Source organism: Monodelphis domestica, chromosome 1 (genome assembly GCF_027887165.1).
Source record: "Monodelphis domestica isolate mMonDom1 chromosome 1, mMonDom1.pri, whole genome shotgun sequence".
In the NCBI taxonomy this organism is placed as follows: Eukaryota; Metazoa; Chordata; class Mammalia; order Didelphimorphia; family Didelphidae; genus Monodelphis; species Monodelphis domestica.
This window is the reverse complement of record NC_077227.1, coordinates 620,135,808-620,150,848: the sequence shown is the minus strand read 5'-3', so window position 1 is coordinate 620,150,848 and position 15,041 is coordinate 620,135,808. Positions and strand designations below refer to the sequence as shown.

Here is a 15,041-nt window from a genome sequence, read left to right as displayed (position 1 = left end):
CAATTTGTATATATGAAATTAGTGTTCAACTCTGTTATCAATATCACATTTATTTATTCTACCTGCATCCACCAATTAGAGCATAATTACTACTCAAATTCAAATAATCAATATTCTGCCTCTACCTTCATGATTTAATTTTCCTTTGCTTCTTAGAACATCAAAAATTATGTGCTTTGAACTTACTGTAACTAATATTAGTGGTTTTCTCTACAAACAAACATATTAGAAAAATAGTCAAAAAAGTTTTCTAATCACCTAATCAGTTCCCTTTAGGGGAAAAAAAATTGTTAATATGGAAACAAGGATATATTTTTTCCTTCATGAATGGGATGAAACATTTCTTGTGAGGTTTTCATTTCTTCATGATACATAAAAATTCTTTACAATGAATTAATAGTAATATTCCTGTTGTTAATAACCCAACAACATCCAACTTTGCCATGGTAACGATATATATTATTAAATAGACTGTTTATGAACTTTGATAAAAATTTAAGAATTTAGTAATGAAAAATTTTAATTAATACAAATATTTGTAAAGTTTTATGCACATATGATATCTATGCATATTTTGTGTATGCATGCTATAACAGTGATCTTTCCAACCAATTAGTATTATCAAATTATTTTCAAAACTTAATAGAATCCTTCATTGTCATTCTCATTTGTGCTCCATAAATGCCTGGTGAGAGACAGGACATCTGATAAAAGTACAATCATCCCCTGCTGCTTACTGGGCTCAAAATGTTCAGGTTTTCCATAGTTGGAAGGGATTTCCAAGGTTTTAAGAGAAGGCTAGAATTCCTATGTAAACAGGAAGCCTAAATGTCTTAAAGGGGACCAAACTCAGCTGTTCATGTATCTAATGCAGAAAAGTTCTATGTACTACTTGCCACCTATTTTCATTTGCTTGTTGTCTTTCTAAGATGGTTCTAATCAGTTCTATGTAATTTAACACTACCTCCAAAGCTTTCAGTGCTGTTTTGTTTTGCTCTTTTAAAGAGAAAAAAAAAAGTGTTTCATGTTCCTTGCAGTGTGTTGATCTAATTTATTTTGCCTCTTCTCTTTGTAATAAAAATCTGCATCAACTAAACCATGCAGCTTTGCTTGGTGGAGCAGCAGATAGAATCACGGGGCTGGAGTCAAAAAGATAAGAGTTCACATCTGGTTTTGGGACACCTCCTAGGTATCTGACCCTGAGGAAGTCATGTCATTTCTGTTTGCCTTAGTTTACTCAATTGTACAATATAAAGATAATAATAGCATCTACCTCTCAGGGTTTTTATGAGGATCAAACAAGATAATATGTGTAAAGTATTAGCATAGTGTTTGGCACCTAATAAACACTAAACAAATGAAAGCTATAATTGTTGTCATTGTTATTATTGTTATATATTAAGGTTCATATTTGTAGAGTATTGAGTGAGAAATCCCCTACTCTCTTTTATAATTAGATTTTAATGTGAGCAGTAATCATGATTGTGATTTTAGGATAATCAAATACTGTTAGCATAAGTGAATTAATATTATAATACTCATTATTTTAGTATAAGTTTTAAGGTTTTAATTAAGTAAATAACTGCTTTAATATAATTAATCATTGTTAGCATAGGCCTCAAGTTTTTAAGCTAACCATTGTTAGTCAAGATTTAATGAATATGGTCTTGAACTTGTAATGTAGCCTTCTGAATATTATTCAGCCTTAATCACTTGATTGTCTCAGTACTTCCCCTCCAACCTGGTATACATCATCTTAGGCACATGATAATCTTTTCTGATGGAGTAAAGTTCAGCACCTCTACACAATCCTGTATACATCATCTCCTCTCTTATGACATGGAGGGGGTTATATTTAAGCAGTCACTTGATATGTCCCCAACCTATCAACACTTAATGACCGGTGTCATTAGTTATTTTTTCCTGATTATTTTTTAAATTGTATATAAGTTGTGCTAGTCTTTGGGGCATAAAGGAGGTCATCTCACAAGGTTTGAGGTCTTTGGTCTTGGCCAGAGTCCAGCTTTATTTTGAGACTAGCCTTCTCTCAATAAACGCATTTCTTTTTTTGGCTAAGAGACTTTGTTTCACTTTTTGGCATTTCTGCTAATAGAATTATCACCACAGAATCAAATCTTCTAGCTCCAACAATTTTACACACAATATAAATGAAGAACTTAAGTTGTTTTTGTGTCACTCAGTTTCAATAAGTTCTGGTATAATACTAACCAAATATCATAATCAAAAGATATCCCCAAATATAACCAAAATCAAGCTATTACAGTTTAAAAAAACTTTCCACAACTTCACTCTTCACATCTAATTTTTAATTCAATCAACTTACCAGGCTGCTGGCCTCCTCCCACTATTATTCTTGGTTCTTGTTTTATGTTCACAGGACCAGATAATTAAAAACAAGAAAGGATTTTCTTATGGAAGTCATATACTTCTTTATAGAGGTCATCTAATTCCTCATTGACATGGAAAGATAGAATAACCAGGGCACAGTAAATTATTCAACACTAAATGACAGCAAATCATAGACTTAATCCCAAGCCTTCTGACTAGAATTTTTGTTCTTTTCACAATGCTGTTCTTAGTTATCAATCAATCAATTGGTATTTAAGGGCAGCTGGGTGTTATATAGAAGGCGGGGTCTGGAGTCAGAAAGACGTCCGTTCAAACATCTGCTAGCTTTGAAACCCTAGGAAAGTCACTTAAATAATGTTTGCCTCAGTTTCCTTAGCTATAAAATGAGCTGGAGAAGGAAGGGTAAACCACTCTAATATCGTTGTAAAGAAAACCCCAAATGGGACAATGAAGAATTGAACACATGCCCAAAATGACTGAATAACAACAATAATTGTGCAAGGCACCATGTTTGGTCCTGTGGTAACAAAGAAACGGAGCAGTATCTACTCATTGCGGGTACATGTTATTTGATACAAAATTAACTTCAAATTTCCTAAAAAACTCAGAGGCTATCATTAATTTGTTCAGCATAACTAATAACTCACAAAAAAAGAAGCTTAAAGTAATTTTATGAGATTTATGGCAACCTGTAAAGTAAATATATATTTAAAAATTTCATTAATTTGTAAAATGGCCAGTCACCATAGCTTTTTTATTTTGTTGGCATCACAGATTTTACCCTTTATTTTAATCCTGATTTTTTAAAATTAAATTTGAACTGTAAATGTAAGAAATATAATCCTCACAGCACAAACACTGAATATATTCCAACCTGATAGTCAAGATAATCAAACTGAATCACTCCCCAATACTAGATTTAGTTTATTAGTACTTCTTTTCGATTACTGGGGTTAACTGAAAGATAACACATAAAAAGTTTCTTATAAGTAATTTTAGATTAGAAAAGCACAATCAATATATAGGAGTAGCTTTCTGGCACTTCGTAGCTAGCAAAATGTTCATAAAGGATGATATCATTTAAAATTACAGATATGAAAGTCAAATTTATATAGAATATTGGAATAGTTCTTTAAAAATCAGGGTGATTTAAATATACATGTGGATTGAGAAAAAGTTCATGAGACAATCAGTAGTTACAAGTTGCAATTAAAAATAAGGTGTTTGTTATTGCTGTTTACCTAGAAAAACTGATGTCCATGATCTTATTAGGGCTCCAATTTAGAGGTTAACCATTAAAGGGAAAACTTTGCTAATTAAATACATCTTCTCCAGTGTCTGGCTGCCAGTTGGCAAAAAATTATTAGCAACAAGGGTGCAATTGACTTCAAGCTATGTCATTTGTGGATGCTTTGAACTTGACACTATGTCAATGGAACCACTTAAAATCAGCAAAATAATCTTCTTTAATAACATTAATAATTGTTATAAGCATTTATCTATAAAAGATAAAAATCAGAGTGAAAAAGGCATTTTGTAAGACACTATGTTGGGCAATTTCTTAAACTTCTAAATATTAAACATTATCATCTACTAAACATAGAAATATGAAATGAAATGTCATAATAATTTATTAATAATGTACATAAAGTATGTGTAAAATTAAAACAACAAAGAAGAAAGTAAAAATGTAAAAATCAGTTTCAGAGGAATATTTTTATAAATAAGTTCTACAAAAGTTTTATTACATTTGATAGCAAGTAAAAGAGAGTGTAGATTATATACATGGAGAAAACATACTGCTTGGAATTTCATAAACCACATATGTGACAACAGTTAGCTTTAAAAATGAATTATTCATGAAACTAGGTTTTTTTCCCAAAAAAAAAATAGCCACGAATAGTAAGAATCACATCTAAATAGGAGGACTTCTTTCGTTGTAGTCATTAAAAAACACACACATAACTATAAAGGAAGTCTATTTCTTTCCTTTCCCTACTTAACTAAGCATTCAGTCTATAATCAGCTGGTTACCATGAAGTATTATTAAGGGACTATTTTTACAACTCCTTTTTTATGGGTTTGGTATGCTAACATGAACAGTGGTTTAAAAAAAGACATGAATTGGTTATTCTCTTTTATGCTTCCTATATTAAATCAATCCAAAGCTTTGGTTCTCTGCATAATATTAACACAAACAAGAACAAAAGAGTTTTGAAGTTCAAAATGTCTTTCAAATTTCAAACAGAAAATATTTCATCCTATTTGACTCAATCAAATCATAACTTTAAAACTTATCTGAAATATGATTTTAAAATGTCATAGGAGGATGCAGTCTTCATTCCTCTTGTTATTTAATAAGAGAAATTTTTAAATATCAACAACTAATTCAGCAAAATAGAAAACTGAATTAGAAAGATAAGAGACTGTCAAAGCTAAAATGAAATAAAGTATTTTAGAATATAAAATAAGAAATAAAGTATTTTGTTTATATGTGAAATATTTAAAATAATGTCAGCAAAAATACTGTTAGAATTATATTAAAATCCTAAATCGATTAATATTTCCATATTTGGGAAAGTCAAAAAAGTAAAGTATATGTTTTTCATTTAAAGTCTGTTATAAATATTAAAAGGCAACTTTCCATTAGTAAACTATAGTTTTTCACCTAAACTTGCCTTATAAATTAAAAATTGACTACTTAAATATTGACTTTAAATACTATTGACTTAAAATTGTGTTTTAAAATCACAGTTAAATGGGATTTTTAAATCATCTAAATGGTCACTGAAAAAACAGTGAGAGATAAATATATCCTACATAGGACATTTCTGGAATTCATCACTTCCCTGAAGAACTAACTAGTTAAAAAATAATCATTAACTAAACCTCACAATTAGATCCATATACAAATATCTAATGCACACTTAAGAACTCAAATTCCAGTGAATCACAGAATTTTAGAGCCAGAAAGGTACATAGAAATCACAAATTTCATATTTAGGAATAATTTAGTGTAACTCCATCATTTTGCTGATGAGATAAATTCCTTGCCCAGAGTAATACAACTAATTAAGTGAAAAAGGTAGGGAAAGTATCTGGATCTTTTAACTCTTTCTATATCATGCTAACTTTTGCATCACAATTTTACCTTTTAACTGATCTATAATTCCCCGTTTCTAAAACGGAGGCAGTATTTTTCATTCCCTATGATTTATCCTAGGAATCTCTGACACCAGGATTCATTTTTTGGTGTTTCCTCCCTGCCCCCAGATAGCAGTGGTCCTTATCCCCTTAAATTTTTTAAACCACTTTAAACTCCCCTAAGTCTTGATCATTTCCTAATTAGTACTGTAATAATTTCTAGGTTTTAAAAAATCAATCTATTAGGTTACAATCAGTTCAGGAATAGAAACTAAGTCACTTTTACCTTTTTTCCCCCCAGTTCCTAGTAGAGTTATCTTGAACATAATAAGTACCTGAAAATGTGACCTTGGGCAACAATGATATATCATATTTATTAAGTACCTGCAAAATGCAAAGCAACATGATAAGAATTTGGGGAGGTTTCGGGGAAGATTCAAAGATAAATATTTTAATTCAACAAATTCATATTAAATACTTAGGGGAAATGGTAACAGATCTGAAGATGCTAACATGCAAAAAAAAATGGGTGACAAAGAAAGTCATGAAAAATTTCTGAATTAGGAGCAGTACAAATTGTAGCTTTTAAAAAGTAGCAATAAATGTGTCCCCCTCCCCTATTACTGTAAATACTTCAACAGAAATGATTGTGAAAAGTATATACTCATAAGTTCTTATGGTTTCACTGAATATTTAATTGGTCGCCAAGGATTTAATTTCTAAATCCCAAAATTTGAATTACTAAAGTAAAAATGGAATTTATGGTGATTTATTATACAATAGAGGGAAGACATAAAGGAAGAGAGAAAAGGAGAGGGAGGGAGAGAGGAAAGGAGAGGAGAGTGGGGGGGGAGGGAAGGAGGAGAGAGAGAGAGAGAGAGAGAGAGAGAGAGAGGGAGAGGGAAAGAGTGAGAGAGGAGAGGGAGAGGGAAAAAGGGAGAGGGGGGGAGAGAGAGACAGAGACAGAGAAAGAGAGAGGGAGAGAGAGAGAGAGAGAGAGAGAGAGAGAGAGAGAGAGAGAGAGAGAGAGAGAGAGAGAGAGAGAGAGAGAGAGAGAGGGAGAGAGAGGGAGGGAGGGAGGGAGGGAGAGGGAAAGAGTGAGAAAGGAGAGGGAGAGGGAGAGAGGAGAGGGAGAGGGAGAGAGGAGAGGGAGAGGGAGAGAGGAGAGGGAGAGGGAGAGAGGGAGAGAGGGAGAGAGGAGAGGGAGAGGGAGAGAGGGGGGAGAGGAAGACAGGGGAGACGGGGGGGGGGGGGAGAGAGAGAGAGACAGAGAGACAGAGAAAGAGAGAGGGAGAGAGAGAGAGGAAGAGAGAGTATCTGAACCAGGTAGAAATTCTATGGCCCCAGCCAGGGGGAAGTAGTCTCAAGACAATGGGCCTTTCCCTGAGGCTCACACATCCAGAAAGGGCAAGGAAGGAAGTCAGCCTTTACATTCACCAGATTGTCTGTTCCATCAGCAGATTCTTTTATCATCCTCAACTCCAAGTGACTCCCTTCAAGTCTGTCTCACTCCAAGTGTCCCTTCACTCCAAATCTGAGTGTCTGTCCTCTGTGTGTCTATTTCCACTTTTAAAGACCTTTTTCTCATGTGTCACTTCCCCTAAAATTTACGTCTCCTAATCACTGCTGACTCTACACTCCAGGACTGCCCACTCTTTCACACGTGTGTCACAGACCTCCCATTCAATGTATGAAATAGGTGTTCACACCTTTTTGTGGTTAAAATACAAAATGAGTAGATCAACTTTAAGTACTATGTTTACACTTTGGGTATTAAAATCTAAAAATAGACAGGGGATTACAATTCAATCTTCACAATCAAGGAAGAGCTAAGTACCTTCATTGTTACAATCAGGAGAGAGCCAAATCCAATTTTCACAATTCCTTTTATCTTTCATGATAAAAAAGTAAGTCTGTTTTGAGAGGGGGAAAGTGAGAGGAAGGAAGGAGAACTAATGGGTACATGGATGTGTTTGCATATACCATTGGTATCAGAAGAAGTAGTCAACAGTTTAGCCAGAGCTAGTGATTCTATTATAAGCACTGACCTCTGCAAACTAGATGCTTTGGCAAAGAGTCCTCACTCTTAGATAACTGGATAAGCTATATCCGCCATCAACCAAAGAGTGAAAGATGGGTATCTAGAACACAGGGTGGATGGAAGAATTAGGTGAGTGGAAAGAGAAAGTTACTGGATCTCTCCTGCTGGATTTACTGTCCCTGGGAATAGTGCTATGCATCACCAAGAGAGGTTTTTGTAGAACAAATCACTCCAACTTCATCAGCCACTACATAACGTGCAGCCAACACCATGGAATATATCACAATGTTTGCTAAAGACTTCAATTGCTTTCAGTACCTTTTAAATATGGCAACCTGGGGCAAAATCAGTCACTTAACTCTAGTCAAAGCTCTTGTGATAAAACATGTATCCTATTCATCATAATATATAAATGACCCTGGCCTCTAAGAAGATATGTCAGAAGAAAAGAAATTTTGCATATGGTCTTGAACACATATTGTGTCTGCTCTCCAAAGACTAGTCATCTTATGTTCAGAAAAGTCTATAAACATAAGGTTAATTACTAGGTAATTAATCTCTTGGCCAGGGTAACCTTTAAGTGCATTTACATAAATTAGAGTAAGACAAATGAACTGGGGGAAGAAAATTCAATACATTAACATGGGAAAAGTAGTATATTAGCATACTACCAAAACTATGTTAAGTGGGATGTCACATTTGGTGATAGGGGAAAAAAAATATTCTGGATTAGGGAAAGGTGAAAACAAAACTATAGAGACAAGAGATCTAGTAGTCCAACTAGAAAATATAATTAGTAAAAGAACAGTAGTTGAATGAGATACAGTTGAAAAGATAAGTTTCCACAAGCTCTAATTTTTTACAATGCGAAATGAGGGAAGGATCAGAGATGTGCTGAGGTCCTTTTCAGATATAAAAGTATTAAAATTCAGTAATTTTCCCTTCAGAATTTTCCTTCTGGTTATATCTTGTGCTGGCTTGTGACACCTAGTGGCCAAATGTTATATTGCAATCCCACTCTACTAAACATACTGTCTAGTATATGACAAAAAGGGGAGCAAATGGGGCAAGGGAAAGAGTAGAAGTACAGAGACCTCCAAATACGGGAAACATAACTAAGGCCTCTGTGGAGGGATTTGGAAACATAAATAAAGGAAGAAAAAGAGAAGACACAACACCCTTAGCAACCATAATCTATTGTGTTCAGCATATTGCAAATATGGTCATTACCTTAAACTCCTTCCTAGTAAATGGTTTTCTATATAGTTCAAGGACACTTTCTTTTTCTTACACACATAACAAGCAATAAACTTTACAACTTTCCCAGAATGCATCAAAAATCATGAAGTAATCTTATAGATATATTATATCTTTGATATAGATTTTCTCACTAATGCTATAGATAGTAGCAAATTTATACCATTACATTCTATGAAACATTTATTCATAAACTTACCACATAGGAACTATTCAGGGTTCTAAAAGTCTTCCTTGAGTTCTCCTTGACATCCCAAGGATACAAAGGCAATATGTGAGATTTCCAATGGTTATATTCTCTCATAACACCAGCCCATTGTCTTTCTGATCTTATCATTCTGAAGACATCTATACACTGCTAAGTGTTGTAGACTGCTTTGGCCAAGAAATTAATCACCTAGTACTTAACCTTCTGTTTATAGACCTTTCTGAACATGACTATAGTGGCTTTGGAGAGCAGACACAATATGTAGCCAAGACCATATGCGATTCCACTCAATGTCTCTGAGTTATCTCCAATTTTAATTTTCTTGGGATTGTAGTATTCCATGTCACACTTCCATAAAATGTCACCAGAAGTACATTGGTATGAAAAAATATAAGTCTTTGTTTTAGGGAAAACCCTATTAAAGGAACTTTATAATTTCCCAAAGGAAATTCAGTCTATTTGCCTCCTCTTTCTGATTTGGAGGCCCAACTCTTCATCTATCTTCAGTGTCTGTCTGTCCAAGATACAGTATATAAACTTATAGATAAGTATCTGTTTGGAGATTTGATTTTATGCTTTTTTGGTTTCCTCGTTATAGGAAGTGATCAACGTTGTGACCACAACGTTCAATACACTTTCATTTTACAGATGAGGAAACTGAAGCTCAGGGGCCTGTCCAAGGATACAAAGATATTAAGCAGCACAGATGATATTTGAATTCATTTCCTATTATTTCAAATTCATTGCAATTTATATTGTACCAGATTAGTTATATAACTATATGAAGTTTCAAAAATTTGTAAATATCTTTTCCTTTCTTCAGTCCTCATTATGTAGTATCAATAACTTACTTAAAAAGACTGAGCCAGAGTTTTTAAACTGCAGGTCATGCCTTTTTCTCATTTTGATGAAAGCTTTCTATTAATTCTGATTCATGTTCTAAAATGTTGGTAGTCAGACTATACATAAGACAGATGATTCAGGAATGATTTCTATACTCATAATGAGCAAATAAAATGTGATCAATTCATTTTGTGGGATGTTATTTAATGCTTTTTATATATGTAATCTGCTTAATTTTTTCTAAGAAAGTATTCATGAAATATATAAAAAAGGCAATGACAAAGCGTATCAGTCTGGTTTCTCTTATACCTTACTCTCAAAGCATATTTTTGGGTATGCATATATGTGTGTGCATATACATGTATATGTAACTCTCCTTGCCTTTTCTAACTTTTGCCATGAAGTCACCTAGTAGCAAAAGTATATGGTGATATAATTTGGAGGGTCTTCCTTCAGTTCTTCATTGAATATCTAATATTCTTAGCTTTCAGCAATAAATGTTGACACGTGAGACTCATTTAGTCTCATGGTAGTCATTTGCCAGGTATCTGCCATAAACACTGCAATATAAGATGAAAAAATGTCCCATAACATTGTATTTTATGCAGGATCAAACCAATTTCTTTACATTCTCAAAGAAGAACCTAAAAGCCCTTTTTAAATTTTGATGGAATTTCCTTTTGTCTTCTGGTTGTTTAAAGAATCATAGAACTTGAAAATTGGAAGAAATCTCAAAAGTCATCTAGTCCAATCCATGGAGAAAAGAATCCCCACTAAATCATATCTAACAAGTAGTCATCCAGCCTGTACTTGAAGACATGTCATTTCAGTGTTCATTTGACAGGATTCTACTCTCCTTAATTCAGTTTACATTCTATTCAAAATGATTACTAGCTCTTCTCTGAACATTCCATCTTCTATTCCAAGCATATGTATATAAGATGGTTTAACATGCCTGGCCTATACTTCATCCTCACCAGGGTTCTTAGAAGCCCTAGTCATGCTTCCAAAGAAATTCATTTTCATATACATGGCTAATGAGTATTTTGCTCGCTATTTCAGGGAGAAAAATATTTTATTTTAATTTGTCTTGGATTTGTTATCTATAAAAATATATATATATGGCATTTTTAGGCATTTCAAATGAAGGATTGTAACATACATTGGAATGAGACAATTTTATTAAATATGTACTCACTGATAAACTTGTTTTGCATAGTTTCAAGCAAAGCTTGGTGGGCATCTTCAGCTTGCAAAGCATGTGAACATTCTCTGGCCAGTATTGTACGTACAAGATGCTCTCCACAGCCTAAAAATCCAAAAATATTCAAGAGTAATGAAAAATTTTAAATCCAATGAGTTTTTTTATACTTTAAATGACACAAGTAATTATTATGAAATATTTTAAAAGTACTTATGCTGTAGCATACTTCACATAAGGTGAAATGATATTTTGAGTGTTTTATCAGTAAAGATATAAGATTTGGAGTTACTAATGGCATACCCAAACTATAATCTGAAGAGAACAAGAAGGAAAAAACTGGACAAGAAGGATGATTCACATAATTTTATTTGTTCAGAACTTTCCTGAATCTTTCTCTTACCTGTTGTCAGTTCTTAATTTTCTAAAAAATCCTTTTGATTTGGTTTCATCCCCCACCCCCACTCCATCACCAACTTTGTGGTATTTATTCCCACAGGGAAGACATATGGGGGAAGAGAAGCAAAATTTTGGGCAGTCAACAACTGTCCATATTTATATGAGAAAACTTATAGTAGATGAACTATGAAACCTCCAATAATCCAAAACCATTTTATTTTAAGGATGAACAATGATAGTTAAGGCAGGGAAGTGCTCTATCATAATACTGATTCTGTACAAGAGAAGTTAATTCAACCTATTGAAATGTAGGTATACCTAAAGAGACGGAAATAGTTGCAAAGGAAAATTTTGAATAAAAACAAAAGAGTAAAAAATGTCACTCAATAAAAGCTGGAGGGTTTAAGAAAAATGGGAAGGGTTATAAAAAGGACTTCCTTGGGGACAAGAAAGATGAGGAAGGGAAAGACTCACTGCTCCAGACAAGTGGGAATTATGATAATATGAAAAAGTAAAGAGCTACTGATTCATATTTAGCTTCCCTCTTAACCAGAAAGAATGGTTTCTAATAAGGATGAAACTAAAAGGGTGAAAAAACTATTCAAAACAAAATAAGAAACAGCAGAAGAGTTGCTAATCCCTTACAATGAGTTCAAAGGACCTTAGTGAATTTTGATATCATTCTGAAAACATCTTTAATGCAAGGCTACCCCAATTCTTCAAAGAACTGGTATCAATGGAGGTGTCACAGGACTTAAAATGAACATATACTGTACCCATTTTTGGAAAGCAAAGTTAGATTTTCAAGGTATAGATTCTGCTATTAATCAATACTAAAAACTAGCAACAGGTTCATTAAGAGAAAGTAATTTCAAAATAACCTCTTTCATTTTTTTGATGAAATTATTAAGGCTTGAGGATAAGAAATAGGATAGGATAGGGCAAGATACTCTTATATAAAAGACATAGAGATATGTCTTGGATGATAGTAAAACTTAGATTGAAAACTGATTCAATGACTTGAGGGAAATGTGGATTTCCATTTTTGACATCCACAACCAAATTCAATTAGGCAACATCTTTTCTGCTCCTCAAAACTCAACCTTGATCCCTCAGGCAATCAAAAGGAGCTCCATGGTCAAAACCATGGTACAAGGGGAGCAAAAACAGCAGAAAGCCAGTTTAGCTAGTTCTGTATCATAGCTCAGCTCTGTCTTCTGACCAAAGATTAAGAGAAGAGACTATATAAGGAAAGGGAAATCTCAATGGAAAAGGAATTCAAGGACGGAGGTTGACATGGGTTAATTAGCTTCTTTGGATAAACTGTAACCTCAGATTTTTCTCAGCCATTGCGGAAACAGAGAAGGACTTCACAAGCTAAGTTAGGGAATATATCCTGATGTGGCTTCCATCAAGAGTGTTCCTGTATCAAAATCCAGTCAGGCACTGACTCTTGCAAGGAAGTCAATAAAGAGGCTGTTCTATTTCACAATCAAGTAAGAATTTTCTTTTTTAGTACGGCCATATTTCTTAAATGGCTTGATCCAAACACTAGCAACTCTTAAATTTATGTTAAGCAAAAAGGAAGCCACTAATAAAGTGCCCTATACCTCTGCCTTTGAGATTATTTATTTTATTTTTTAAACTTTTAGCCTCTATCTTAGAAATGATTGGCTCCAAGCAGAAGAGTGACATAGATGACGTTCATAGGGTCGCATAGCAAGGAACTGTCTACACCACATTTGAATCCAGGATCTCCCATCTCCAGGCCTGGTACTCAATCCACAGAGTCACCTAGATGCCCCTTGGTCTTATTTTATTAAAATATTTTTTTTAAATCAGTTCCTTGGAGAGAATTGAGGTTCAAAAAGGCAAAATGTCTAAAATAGATGGCTAAATCATACAAGATAAAATATAATGGGTAAAATATAAACTCTTATGCCAATATTTTTTAAACTGAATAAATAAATTCAAGTAAGAAAAAAATCAGTGACTTTACTTTTAATGAATTTAATTTTTATAATGCAAAAAATAATTTGCATGCTATTTTCATAAGCAAATATTTTTAGGATTAAAAATTTAAGCTTTTGAGGGGGATTTAGCTGGACATGAAGAAGTCAGAGATGTGGAAGAACATTTCAAGCATTGGTAATTAGAAAAAGTGCCTAGAGTAAGGAAATGGAAGTTTCTTGTTCAAGGAATAAAAAGGAGGCCAGTGTTGCTGGATCTCAGAGTATGTAGTTTGGGGGAAGGTTGTGTTGGGAGGAAGTGAAAAGTAGAAAAAAACTGGAAAAACAGAATAAGACATCCAGATTATAAAGGGCTTTGACAGTCAAAAAGAGTAATTTCTCTTTCATCCTGAAGGCAACAGGGAGTAACTGGAGTTTACTAAGTAAGGAGTGACAGTTATACTTTAGGAGATCATTTTGACAGCTGAATAGAAGCTAGAATAGAGAAAGGAGACATTTTTGGTAAATAGACCTATAACACTCTATTACAAAAGTCTAGAAATAAGGTAATAAACACCTGTATGAAGGTGGTGGTAGTGTCAAGAGTAGAGAAGGTGGTTTCTATGAGACATTTTAAATGTAAAATAAGTAAGACTTGGCCAAAAATTAGATATATGGAGATGAAGGTAAGAGAGAGAGAGAGAGAGAGAGAGTGTGTGTGTGTGTGTGTGTGTGTGTATGCTGATATCTGAGTAATGATATTGAAGACTTTTGCTAAAAATGTGCTATGTTATAGTTTTTGGATCAAGGTAAAAAAAAATGATTTTAGTGGTTTTCACCCACAGAAATTCCTGGACTTCTTGTCTCAAGCAAAATTGATTCAGAATGAAACTTTTCCATTATACTTTCCCAAAATCTAGAATCCAACATTTATTTATATCTTCCCTTGTGTGCTTGATAATAAAAGAAATAAAAAATGTGTCCTTAGTTTAAAGATAATTCCGGTTAAGTTTCTTGTATGATGAATACTAGTAAGGAAACAAATATTAGTATAACTGGCAGTGTATATCAATTTTACAAAATAATTATTATTATTAAAATTAACAAAAGTCAACCTGGGAGGCTAGGAGGTACCTAGCTCAGTAAATTGAGAGCCAGGTCCAGACATGGAAGGTCCTGGGTTCTAATCTGAACTCAGACATTTCCTAGCCGTGTGATCTAAGGCAAGACTCCATTGCCTAGCTTTATCACACTTCTGCTTTGAAATCAATACATATTATTAATTCTAAGATAGAAAATAAGGAGGTTTTTTTAAAGTCAAAGCAAATTTAGTATTATATGTCCTTCATCTTAATTATTTACACCATTTAACATTTACTAAGTATTTTTATCTCACCAACTTTATATCTAATGATAAAAAAGTTTCAAAGCATTAATATTGTTTTTTAAGTGGAGGGATTATATAGTTATGATGCCATATCTACTACAAATATGTTATATGACTGAGCAAGCTAGTTAAATTTGCTCATACTCATTTTCCTCAATAGTAAAATGAGATGGAGGAGGAATAATTCAAAAATTCTGCTTTAATTTTTTTAATCTAAGTGTTTTTCTTTCATTCTTTTTATT

At 33.4% G+C, this 15,041-nt stretch overlaps 1 protein-coding gene across 19 annotated transcripts in view; it reads right to left on the bottom strand.

The window, feature by feature from the left end:
* Window positions 1-15,041, bottom strand: part of TASP1 (taspase 1) — a 255,250-nt gene that overhangs the window by 69,071 nt on the left and 171,138 nt on the right. For 17 of the 19 annotated variants that reach the window (XR_008915611.1, XR_008915612.1, XM_016427708.2 and 14 more), the window contains one exon: window positions 11,062-11,172. The exons of the other annotated variants lie outside the window; for them this stretch is intronic. Coding sequence is in view for 15 of the 17 variants with exons in the window: in XM_016427708.2 (XP_016283194.1) it covers window positions 11,062-11,172 (111 nt within the window). In the remaining 2 variants the exon portion in view is untranslated. The remainder of the gene's footprint in view (window positions 1-11,061; window positions 11,173-15,041) is intronic. 19 annotated transcript variants of the gene reach the window in all.